General features: G+C 38.3%; 1 protein-coding gene across 1 annotated transcript in view; it reads left to right on the forward strand.

Annotated features, from left to right (window-relative positions):
• SNTG2 (syntrophin gamma 2) overlaps positions 1-12,493 on the forward strand; it is a 190,396-nt gene that overhangs the window by 137,718 nt on the left and 40,185 nt on the right. Inside the window, exon 13 of the mRNA XM_039568610.1 lies at positions 3,371-3,409. Coding sequence (XP_039424544.1) covers positions 3,371-3,409 — 39 coding nt within the window. The remainder of the gene's footprint in view (positions 1-3,370; positions 3,410-12,493) is intronic.

Here is a 12,493-nt window from a genome sequence, read left to right on the forward strand (position 1 = left end):
TTCCAGTTCAAAGTATCACAGTTCAAACTGTAGAGGTTGTAAAGGGAAGTCAGTAAGGATAGGAACCACATCCCCTAAGCTTAGCCAAGCAATAAGCAGTCACATAGGATACCAATACAGCTAGGAAAAAAATAGGTGCCTGTCAAGATCCTTCACTCTCACTGTTTTCTGAAAAGAGAATATAGGTATATTATATGTGAGATAAATCCCAGCCTGGGTGGTATTTAGATTTAGGTAAATGGTTTGGAATCATTTCTGTTCCTGCTCTGTATGTATCCATTTAGAACGGAGTATAGGAATTACAATCTGCTTAATGGTTCCTTTCCCAAGTTGCCTGCAGTCTTTGCAGACCCAGGTTTTTGTTTTAGTTCCCCTGCTGTCTCCAGCTCCCATTTCTATGCTGCAGTGCTGAGAGCTCATGCGCTGCCAGCAAGGTAAATGTATGCCATTTGTATTCCTGTCTGTCTGCACCAGCTGTGGAGGCATGTGAAGGGCACACATGGTGCTGGGTGAAGTGAGGAGTTTGTACTTCTCTCTCCTCAGCCCCATGACATTGGGATGTAATATGATATAGAAGCAGATCTTTCCTCTCCCCACAGATACATCGGGGCTGCAGCCATCCTGCTTTGAATAGGGAATTGGTGTCTGTGCAGCGAACAGCTGCAGAGTCCAAAGCGTTCTTCCCTATCGTCCTTACCAATGAGAAGCTGAGCTGGTTATGAGGATGCTCTTCGGAATACCATCATGGTGCAGTAAACCTGCATGGCCAGTCTGACACACATTTTTCCAGGCACATCTGAACCCATTTACTTGCACTGGCTTGTGCTGTAGTAATCTTGTTATTGAGCATGGTTTTGGACTCTTGAAAAGAAATTATGTTTTCTCTGTGTGTAACATTGCTTTTATATAGTTACTTTGTGTATGTTTTTGTGTCTGAAGCACAGGAGAAAGGTTGGACCTGCATATGGGCAGGGTGTATCAGCATTTTTACTGACATTGAAGTATTCCAGGTGTCTTTTCATTAAGACCTGCACAACTGCTCCAGCAGGATTAAGCCCACCCCCAAATCAGACTGGTGAGGTCTGCTTCCTTCTGCAATGCTGAGCATGTCATCAATTTGTTTTAACCAAGTTACAGAGGGAGGTTCTTGAGTTCTGGCTGATTTGTTACTGCTGGGGCCCTGAGGGCACCAAGAATCTCAGCCATCTCTTCTCCCAGCTGTCCTTCAGGCCAGCTCCGGCACAGTGCAGCCCTGCAGTCAGGGACCGGGCTGAGGAAGGCACACCTGTGTGCATGACCTGTGAGGAGCCTTGCTGGGGCCCCGGTCTCCACTCAGCAGCTGAATTTCAGTTCCATCCCCGTCTTTGCTCCATGCCTGTGCTAAGCTGCAGGTGCCAGCACCTGCAGGCTGTGACCCACCTCTGTTGTGGTAGACCCTGCTCCTCCTCTAGGGTGGCAGGGAGCTGGTAGGGCCACTCCAAGAGCCTAGCAGGATCTCTCAACACACTGTCCAAGGTGACAGCCAGGCCTGGCAGATGCCCCAGGCTCCCAGCAGCTTGGCCACCTCAACCTTAGACCTTCAGTCACTCCCAGCTGTCTGACCCACCAGCACACCTGCACTGTTTGACTGCACAATTCAGTTCCAAAAGGTTGCAAAAGTAATTGTGTGAGGTAGAAGAGCCCTGATCGCCCATGATAGGTTAGGCCTGACAAGAGCTCCTACAGCCCTGAGCATTGCTTTCACCCTCTGTCCCTACAGTCTAGACTCCTGTTGTTATCCTACCCCTCCACACTGCTTTTTGTCTTAGGGCCATTTTGTTTATGATCATAGATACTTCACGTTGGGCAGGACAATGACTTGTTATTGTTATCTGTTAGGTGCAAGTGTGTGTGTGTATATAAATCCTAACACAAAGCCATACAGGTGTACTGGGTCTGGCTGGGATGGCGGTAGCTTTCTTCATAGCAGCAGGTGCTGTGTTTTGTATCTGTGGCTAGAACAGCATTAATAACACACCAGTGTATTGGTTGGTGCTGAACAGTGCTTGCACAGGATGAAGGCTTTGACTTTTTCTCACTCTGACACCCCTCACCCACCTCAGCAAAGGATGACCAAAGAATTAGGAAGGGACATGGTTGGGACAGCTGACTGAAAGTGGGCAAAAAGATATTCCATACCACTGTGCTCAGCAATAGAAGTGACGTAGTGGACAAAGGAGGTGTGGGTGTGTCTTCCAAGATGGCTGTTGCTTGGAGCCTGCTTGTGGGAGGCAGAGAGTGATTGCATTTATGTCATTTGTTTTTTCCTTGTTTCTTTCACTTAAACTCTCTTTATTTTGACTCAGAATTTTTCTTGCTTTTGCTTTTCCTATTCTCTCACCCTTCCTGCTTGTTGAGGGAAGGGAGTGAGGAGCTATGTGGGTGCTCAGCTACTGGCCAGAGTCAACCCACAACAGTCAATGGCATCACCATTTTTACTGAGTTACATCCACAGATTCCATCTTACAAATCGGGTATGCCCAGGATACAAGAAATAGCCCTGGATTTCTTCTGCTCATTTCCTATGGCAGTTGTAGATTTCCCTGTGCCTAGGTGTAGAGTTTTGGTCTTCCATCACAAACCTTTCATTTCTAATAAAACAGGCTTTTTTGACAACAAGGTCCTTTGGAAGTACTCTAGGACAGTTTTCAGCTTACACCTAGCATATAGGGAAGTCCGGTTTTCCACTCTAATCTATTTCTTTCTAGATTCTTATCTACACTTAACAATATTGCACTTTAAAGAAATGTTACACTTTAAAGAAGAGAATATATGTCAGTGTTGTCCCCCACTCATCTATGCAAACTATGACTGCCAGAAAAAAGTCAAAATGAACAAAACTCTTCATTATCTAAACAAAGAGGAAAAACTTTGTCTTGGAGGGTAAACTAAAAGGAAAGCCGATGCAATTTTCCTTTCATCTTTAAATACATCTTATAGTCTATTGTTATCATTACACAAGGACTTAATTGCAGAACTCATTTAAGAATCTGCTTAAGCAGTTGTTTAACTGGGACCTCAGTGAGATGTCTACAGTGTAGTATAATATTTTCACTCAGACTGGCAAAGTTAAATTCATAAATGCAAATCTTTATGAGGTATTTAAGGAAAAATATGATAAAAGGCTTTTGTCTTTCAAATACTTGTTTTTTTTAATTCACTGTAATAGTAAAAATCTAGTATTTAAGCACTGAATGGTATCATTTCTTAAAAATATAATTTGGAAGTATTAATATAGTATTCAATAACTAAGTCAATCAATGCTAATTGCACCACAGAAACTCTTCAGCATATTAATAACTCTGTGTGTTCTTCCATCTCTCTTTTATAGATGAAAATGGCAAATAAATGCTGTTCTCCCTCTGACCAGGTAAGATTTCCATTATATTATACATTTCTTTTAATTCTTGTGATTACATTGTTGGAAAATTTGTAGAGGTTGCATATACTCATCTAGTCAGTTTTAAAATTCTAAAGTTTTCTATGGTTTGAAATTCTGAAATTACCTACTCAATACAGGAGATTCTTAATATGCATAATAATACACAGTAATAAGTAGAATCATCCACTGTAAACCTAAAAAGTGGATTAGATGGAGCCATGAAATACATGGGAGGGGAACAATGGAACTCCCAACCAGGTCTTGGAAAGCACAGTCTACGTTTGCATGTAACACTGCAGCAGTGTGTCTGTTAACTCCCAGTTTACATCACATATGGTGCACGCATAGCCAAGGGGTGTATTCCAGATGCAGTCTGTTTTGCATGTACCATGCTATGCAGAATGCATTTGCCATGTGTGTTTTTCTGTGACTTTTGGAGCTCAGGACCCTGATGGTACATTTCTTCTACTCCAATTAGACCAATGTCCTGAAGACCCAGATGAATTTACTGGACTGGGAAGTATTCTTACTTCTTGCAGCATTGCAAAGAGGGTTTTTTTGTTTACTTTGTAAAATATAATAGCATTTTCCAGGCTAATTTGTTAATTCTGGAAAGTACTTTGAAGTTTGTATTACAAAACTAATGGGTTTCACTTAACATCTGTTTTCATTGCATCAGGCTGGAATTGAATCATTACTGAAGAACAGAGACTCCAGTCCCACCTCTTTTCAAAAATTCTAGGCTTGTAGATTATAAAGGTGAAAAATAGATGTCTTATAGTGTTTTGCTGCAGAAATTAAAATTTTTTACAGAAGTCAAAGATCGAGTCAAAAAATTCTTCATATCAGGATCAAATAAATATTTATTAGCTTGACATATTATATACTCTTTCACACATCACTAGTTTGTCATCTTATTTGTAAAATGTACTTGGACATGTATAGACTTTTCTCGAAGTTACTAAAAGTATTCAAGCATTAACAGTTTCTTAAAACAGGAAACTGTTTTCTTATATTTGCGTTAATCCTTTTAAAAAATATACCTCAAAACCCACCACAGACTTTAATTCTGTGTGTAGAACATAATCAAATTACCCCTAAAACTAAAATGAATTCCTATTCCATAAAGGAAGTGAGTATTTAGTGTTCACTGGAAGTCTCTTCCAACACCTTGCTAGTGGATGGACTGCGAGATGGGTGATGGGAGAGTAAAGTCCCTCCCACTGTAAGTAAAGATCAGATTTGTGAGCACTTCTGGAACCTGAACATACATAAGTCTATGGGACCTGATTAAATGCATCACAGAGTCCTGAGAGAATTGGCTGATGCAGTTGCCAGGCCACTCTCCATGGTATTTGGAAAGTCATAGAATTCAGGTGAAGCCCCTGGTGAGTGGTAGAAGAGAAATATTGCACTCATTTTTAAAACAGATAGAAAAGAGGACCCCAGGAACTACTGACCTGTCAGCCTCATCTCTGTTCCTGGGAAGATCATGGAACAGATCCTCCTAGAAGCTGTGATAAGGCACTTGAAGGGCAGAGAGGACTTAGGGAACAGAAAGCCAGCTTTGTCCTGTGCTGCATCAAAAGTATAGAGGCCAGGAGGTCAGGGCAGGTGATTCTGCCCCTCTGCTCTGCTCTTGTGAGACCCCTCCAGCTCTGCATCTAGCCCTGGAGCTCCCAAATTAAGAAGGATGTAGACCAGCTCTAACAGGTCCAGAGGAAGGCCACAAAGAGGATCAGAGGGATGGAACATCTCTGCTATGAGAAGAGACTGAGGAAGCTTTGGCTGTTCAGCCTGGAAAAGGGAATGCTCCAGGGTGACCTTTTTGCAGCCTTTCAGTACTTAAAGGGGGACTATAAAAATGATTGTGACAAACCTTTTAGCAGGATCTATTGTGATAGGACAATGGGTAATAATTTTAACCTGAAAGAGTACTGATTTAGATTAGCCATAAAGAAGAAGTTGGGTTTTTTTACATTAAGGGTGTTAAAGCACTGGCAAAGGTTGCCCAGAGGGGTGGTGGATGCCACATCCCTGGAAACATTCAAGGTCAGGTTAGTTGAGCTCTGAGCAATCCAATCTAGTTGAAGATGTGCCTGTTTTTGCAATGGGGTTGACCTCCAAGGCATTTAAAGCTCCCTTCCAACCCAGAGTGTTCTGTAATTCTGTGATTTAATTACTCTCTTTGCCATGTCTTTTAATTATTAATTAAACCAATATGAAAAATAGGTGATTATGAATGCCAAGGGAAAAGGTGTTTGATTTGGATATCTTTTGTTGGATGTCTGCGAGTACTTTAGTAACTGTTTACCGCAAGTACTTTAGTAACTACTCAAAGATTTTTTCTTATCAGTTTGGGCACACATAATGAGTTCAGTTGAAAAAAGGACAACATACTCTTCCTCAATTCTTAAAAAATTTTGGGGAGAGTCATACAACTAGATATATATCATTAGATACACAATTTGATTTCCTAAATAAACAGGCTAGTCTCCATAAACTGCCTAAATAATCAGTGCAGAAACTTACTCTGTTCCAGAGAGCTGTTCAAATGTGAAACTCGGTATCAGTGTTTTAACCATCCTTTATAGGAGCCACTTTTGCTGGCTTGACTTGTCTCTTAGCCTACCATCTAAAGTAGGTGCCTAAAGTAAGAGAGTGCAAATCTATCCCACTTTTTCTATTCCAGGTATGAAAAGAAGAGACAATACATTTAGGACCTTAATTTCAGAAGCTGAAAGTTTAAGGTAGAACTGACAGCAACAAACTTGTTGTTGTTCTCTGCCAAAAAATGAGGGAAAAAAAAAAAGTATAATGAATTTGGGCAGTTCAAGTAAACAAAATTAGAGAACATAAAAATATTAAAGGAGCAAATGTGAACAACTCAGACTTTATATGTCCTGTGAAAATTGGCTTTAAAAACAATCAAAATGGGAATTTCTCAGATAAATATATCACAAAGGCATCATATAAAACTTGGCAATGATAACTGAAAGCAGAAGAGGACTTGTTCTGTCCTAGATTAATGGAGCCTATTAGTGTCAGTTACATAATGTTTGTACAGACCTGAATAGCTCTTATTAATGCAATTGATTTAAAATTTAGAGAAAGGATAACCTTAAGAGATTGAAGGTCACTTGAAGGACTGCCTTGAAGTAAAATTGATGATAGCTGCAAATTTATCTTTCCTTTTGAGCATGGACATTCCTGAAGAATTAAACAGGTCCTTAGAGCTTCATTACTGTATTACCTGCTGTGAGTTTTCTTCATTGCTTTTAGAGTACAACTTTATAAAGGGAGAAGGTTGGATGTGAATAGGTTTCATTCAGATTCTGTTTATCACAGGCCATTAACAAACTAGGATTCAGGGTCATCAAGAACATAAAAATTACTTCGTAAACCTGGCTTTTTTTTTTGTTATTCATATTGCTTCTGACTGGTTTCACTGCAAACGGAATCTGCAGACGTGATGAATTCTGTATGCATTTAAATAAAGAATATGGCAAAGAAGTAAGATATTGGTTCTTGGGTCTAAACCAGCTGTATTTATGGGTCTCTTTGCCAAAAGATGGCAAACAAACATGGTGTGATTCTTGGCCTGTGCAGGGCTGTAATTTGGACTTTGATGATTCTTGGGGATCCCTTCCAACTCAGAATAGTCTATGTTTCTCTGATTCTGTGACTTTGCCCTGCATCTGTGGTCCAAAGTTAGAGGTATTAGGCAAGGTAGTAGAAGTTGTAATTATTATTGGTATGTTTATACTGTTAAAATAAACAGTACCGGTTCATGAATTTAATTGGTATGGTCTGGCTACTTCCACACTGTTAACTTCCTTTTGCCCACCAAAGCTAAAATCCCAGACTGTGGAAATTGTTTGGCAAGTTCTAGTTATAGCAGGACATGTCACGACAGCTCCAAGTCAAGGACTACAAGATTTTAGGAAATATTCAGGGTTATATGAATTTGAAAGGATTAAATAAGTAGCACTGCTGAAGCTTGGGTTCCAAGTGTCTATGTAACCTGTGTCAATGATGAAACACACAGCATCTATGCATCATAACTTTTGATTTTGCTTGATATAATTTATTATAATACTCTAGAGAATTGAAAGTACTAGATTCTTTGCTAGATTTGGGATTCAATTTTCCAAAAATACGTACTGTTGGATTGATATTTATTTTTTATATCTAAATATTTGAAAAGGGCAAACATTATGATTGCTTATTGAGTAAAGAAGGAGAAGTTGGACAATTAGAGACTAGTCAATTTGACTTCAATCTCCATAAACAAATTTGAAATAAATAAACAAAATACCTGTGTGGAGCAGAAAGATGACAAATGACTTCCCTGAATAATTTGTCAATAATAAATAGTGATAACCAATCTAATTTTCTCTTGTGATCATGCAATATATTGTATGGATGTGTGACAGGAGGTTGCCACAACATAGCTTGATTCCAGCAAGGCTTTTGACAACTTTCGACATTAAAATATTTTAAACAAGTATTACACAGATTTGGTTGTAGAGATTTTGTTGGATAATCCAATATCAGGTATGGATGGTTCACTTTGAAAACTGATATATTGACTGGAAGCACTGATGAGGTCTGATCTGGATCCAGTTCCCTTGAATTCTGCCTTTATGGTGCATTAGCGAAAGTAAGCCTACTAATTTTGCAGACATTAAGCTTTAAAATACCATGTTAGACATAGGATGATCTTGTCATATTGAAGTATGAGTCTGAAAAACAGGGTTGAAGCCGATTAGGACATGGTGTATATGCAAGAATAATTAAGTATATGTAAAAGACTGGGAAAAACTGAAGAGGTTGTTACTGGAAAATGCTTGATGGTTATCTGGGGGTGTAAATTCTTCTAGGAAGGTTTAATTCATCCACCACTGTCTTACTAGAACTCAGAGATGTCCCTAATTCAGAAGCCAGTCAGATAGAGATAATATGAAAAACAACAGGTTTGTTTTTATGAATTATTACTATGGTTTATTATTACAGTTTATGATTACATTAGCCTGTTGTAATCAGATACAGGGTTGACCAACAGAGACCCCAAAACCTTGCATTCTTTTGGTTTACTTTATATTCCTCTTTTCCACCTTTTCCCCCTCACAAATAAGGAATTCACCCACACTTTACTGCATCTCCATTGACTTTTATTTTTTCCAAATTTTACATGCTTATTTGGTTATTTCAGCCTGTGATACCAGCACAACTGTCTGTAAGTCAGTCCCCTTTTTCATTATCTTTTGACATTCTTCATCCATTATTTACTTTCTTTTAGCATATTTCTCCTTCTGGTTTACCCCCTTTTTGCTGTTTACCCCCTTGCTGGCTTCAGCTACCAGCCAACTCCTCCTTTCACATCGTGAGCAATGTCCAGCAGTATCTCATAGTTACCTTGTCAGTTTAACATCAGGCCAGGCTGGCTGCTTACCTGCATGCCAGAACAACCATGTCTGTTCAGTGGCTTTTGAGTAAGGCAGGTACTGTGGGCTGTACCTAAGTCAGCTACTGCAAGACATGCTAAGCGTTCCTGTTGCTGTAAGGCCTTGGCAGCAATACTACCTCTGATTTTGTGCACTATGTTTCCAAAAAGGTATTGACCAGAGGTTTTCTGTGACCTTTGTGGACAGGTTAAAGAAAATACAGAGGCAGAGGTATGAAAGAAATGTTCAGTAAAGATAACTTTGTGCTCAGAGAATAACACACAAAAAAAAAAAAAGCAGCAAAGAATGATGCCACACAAGCTACATATCCTTGTTTGTGGATTTTTGCTCCATTTGTGAACTGAGTATGTTTTTTTAACTCTTCCAGTGTAAGGTCAAAATCACTTGAGTCTTTAGTGGATAGGGCAAAATAAAGTCTTTAATTGTGATTACAGCAAGAGTGATTCACGTTTGACATGAGAAACAAAGTGCTAGAATAGCTTATTGAGAGAAAATAGGAAGCCTCCATTAGAAGAGGTGCTGCAAACATTAAGGATGCATTTTTTAGAAACAAAATAGGTATCATGGAGAAGGTAGAGTACTAAGTTTATCAGAAGCCTCTTTTCTACTCTGTGTTTGATAATTATAGGAACGTAATTCTAAATAAAAAACTTTTCAAATATTGAGGGTTTTCTCATTGTTCCTCATAGCAGAATGGCTGCTGAAAGCACACCATGAACATATTTGCCTGGCTTCATCCTGCAGCCTAAAAGAAACCCTGCACCTACTCTTGAAAGATCAGTTTATCTTCTTTTTTCTTTTCTCAAAATAGAGAAAAAAGTTTTTTAAAATGTAACATAGCAATAAAATTACTTTATCCTAATGGTTAGTCTGAAAAAGTTAGATTCTTGAAGACTATAATTCTACAACTTACACCTGTAGAAAGGGAGCAGGACTAAATTCCTTTAAGCATAAAGAGGCCACATAGAGATGGAATTGAGATCTTCCTTGGTAATTTTTTAAACTTTGTTTATATGGGAGGACAGTTTTTCAATTCCTAACAAAATTGTCTTGATTTGCTTCAGAGACTTCTTCTGGGACCTCAGATCCTCAATTGAAAAAACTTACTCTAACAGAAGAAGTACCACTTAAAAACACTTAAACTTTTTTAACCTCTAGTCAGCTAATATGCTGTGAGGTAAATATGCTCTGTGAGCTAAATAGCTATAGTTTGAAATGGTTTCTTCTTTATTTTCTGCTTGTTATTATTGTTGTAATATTGCTAAAACACAAAGCAGACATATAAGACAAAAAAAAGAGAGTTGTGAAGGATGTGAGTTTTCCATTTTTATCTAGATTGGTTAGTTCCTGCTGCACAAGTAGTGCTAGTGATCTGCTATACTATAAGAATGCATAACCAGCAAGGAAACTTACTGGTGGTAGCTGTCTTCATGAGAGGGTTTTGTGCTTTGGATCTCAGTTTGAACAAGAAGGCTATAATGAGTAAAGGTGAGAGACATCAGGTCCAACTTGCCAGCCTCCTTGTTAAAACAAGCAAACAAAGAGTAAAAACTATTATCGCTACCCAAAAGGACTTGTAACCTATATTTTGCCCAGGCAGACAATGCCTGGGAAGACGTATTAATTCAGATACATACCTATCTTCATAGTTCCCTTCAGCATAGTGTGGATATGTTGCTATTTTTGGTGTTCAAACTGTGCCCAGCTTGGAGTTATAAATTTCATTCTTGAACTAAAGCACATAGAACACTTGAGTGTCATAATTTCTAAGTTCTCATATCGTTTGCTCTCTAGTAGCCATTTAGGCATAACTGAATGTAACTGATATACAGTGGAAACCATTAATGTAATGTATCAAAACTGACAGCATTCCAATTTTTTTTTATTTTTAGTTAAACTTTATGTATGTGTGGGGACTGCTTGCCCCCCCTCACACTCCTGCCCCAATTGCCCTACTCTTCAAAATAGGCCATCTACCACTTGTTTTGGAAAAGACCCAAAAAAATGACTTAAGGTACCTCAAGATATACTTCTCTTCGCATTCCTGATTTGTTATAGCTCCATTGTGCCTCATAGTATGACACTGGTTCTCGCAGGTCAAGCTGGTGTCTCTTGTAGATTCTTATCCCACTTTAATTACATAAGTGTATCTGTCTGTTCTGATGTGTCATACATAGAGATCTACTTGATTTTCTTTCTTCAGTTCCCCCGAGTGTTTTGCATCATTTACTTTTCATAAGTATTTAACTGAAAGTACTATATACAAAAGGTACTGACTGTTTTATTAAATTTAACATGTTATATTTCCAGTCATTGCAGTATCTGGATACTTTATTGCTGTAGGAAAACAATAAGTCCAAATAAGAACTTTCATTTATCTGCTATGATTGGATTACATTTTGTTAGTGACTTGTTTTATCTCATTGTAATGAGTGCCATTGCTCATTTTCTTCTTACAGGAGCTTTTGGAGAGTGTATTAGAGCATGTTAGAAACTTAATAATATATCAATGATGTATGGGTAATTTTCAAACAGTAGGGAAAGCATTGCTGAGAAGGGACAGTTTGTAGTATTACACCTTGTGAGCACTCCTGGAAACTTCAAATGGCAGGTTTCAGTCAAAAAAATAGAATAGTTTTTATCACATGACTAACATTCCCACCCCTGTACAGAGATCCAGTTAAAATCTCAGTAACCCAGTAAACCACAGACAGCTTGTTACTGAGTACCAACACTTGTTTGCTTTTGTTCCGTACAGACTTTTGTTGAACTGAATAATTATTCTTTCTCCATTTCTGAGGTCTAAATGAACATTAAATAAACCAGTCAGTAAGAAAGATATGTAGAAAGAAAGTAAAAAACCCTAAAATAATATTTTACTATTTGCTAGTGCTTTAGCATTTCTGCCCCGTGTAACTCATTACTGTCTGTAAGCGTAGCCGTAGTTGAAAAGGAGCAAGCAGCTCAGCGATGCTCAGTATGTTCAGATTGGTGACTCACTAGATTTAAGTACCTGTTTCAAGAGCAATAAATTCCTCTTAATGTATGCAAAATGGAGCCTGGAACGTTTTTTGCTTTGTTATTTTTCAGTAACTACATTCATGATATTCTGCTACCACATTATGGCATTATTATTTATGGCTTTCCTTTATAAATTTGCATTTACCTCAAAAATGAAGCATGCAGTTCTACTTCTTCATTTCATTTTTTCTTAGCAATAATTTATCTGAAAAATAAAGGCATGCATTGTAACACTGCTAAAGTTGTGTAATCACTGAATTTGATATCTAATTATTTGAAAACATAAATGAGATAAAGTGTATATGAAAAAAATGTATATGTATAAACTCTGAAACACAACAATTGTGACAAAGACTTTGTTAACAGTTGCAAGCATGAGCCTGGAGAAAGCTGTCTGATTTCAGATAAATCTAGTGATTTGTTTAGAGGTACTTCCTTGGAGGTACCTGTAATAGAAGTGTCAGTATGTCCAGGTTTTGACACTGCTATAGATAATGTATTACGGGTTTTATAAACGGCTGAACTACTTTGGTACATGTAGGTTTTCTGCTGGCTCAAGTGAGAGTCTGCTTTGACCTGCATA

Source organism: Corvus cornix, chromosome 3, assembly GCF_000738735.6.
Source record: "Corvus cornix cornix isolate S_Up_H32 chromosome 3, ASM73873v5, whole genome shotgun sequence".
NCBI classification, from domain to species: Eukaryota; Metazoa; Chordata; class Aves; order Passeriformes; family Corvidae; genus Corvus; species Corvus cornix.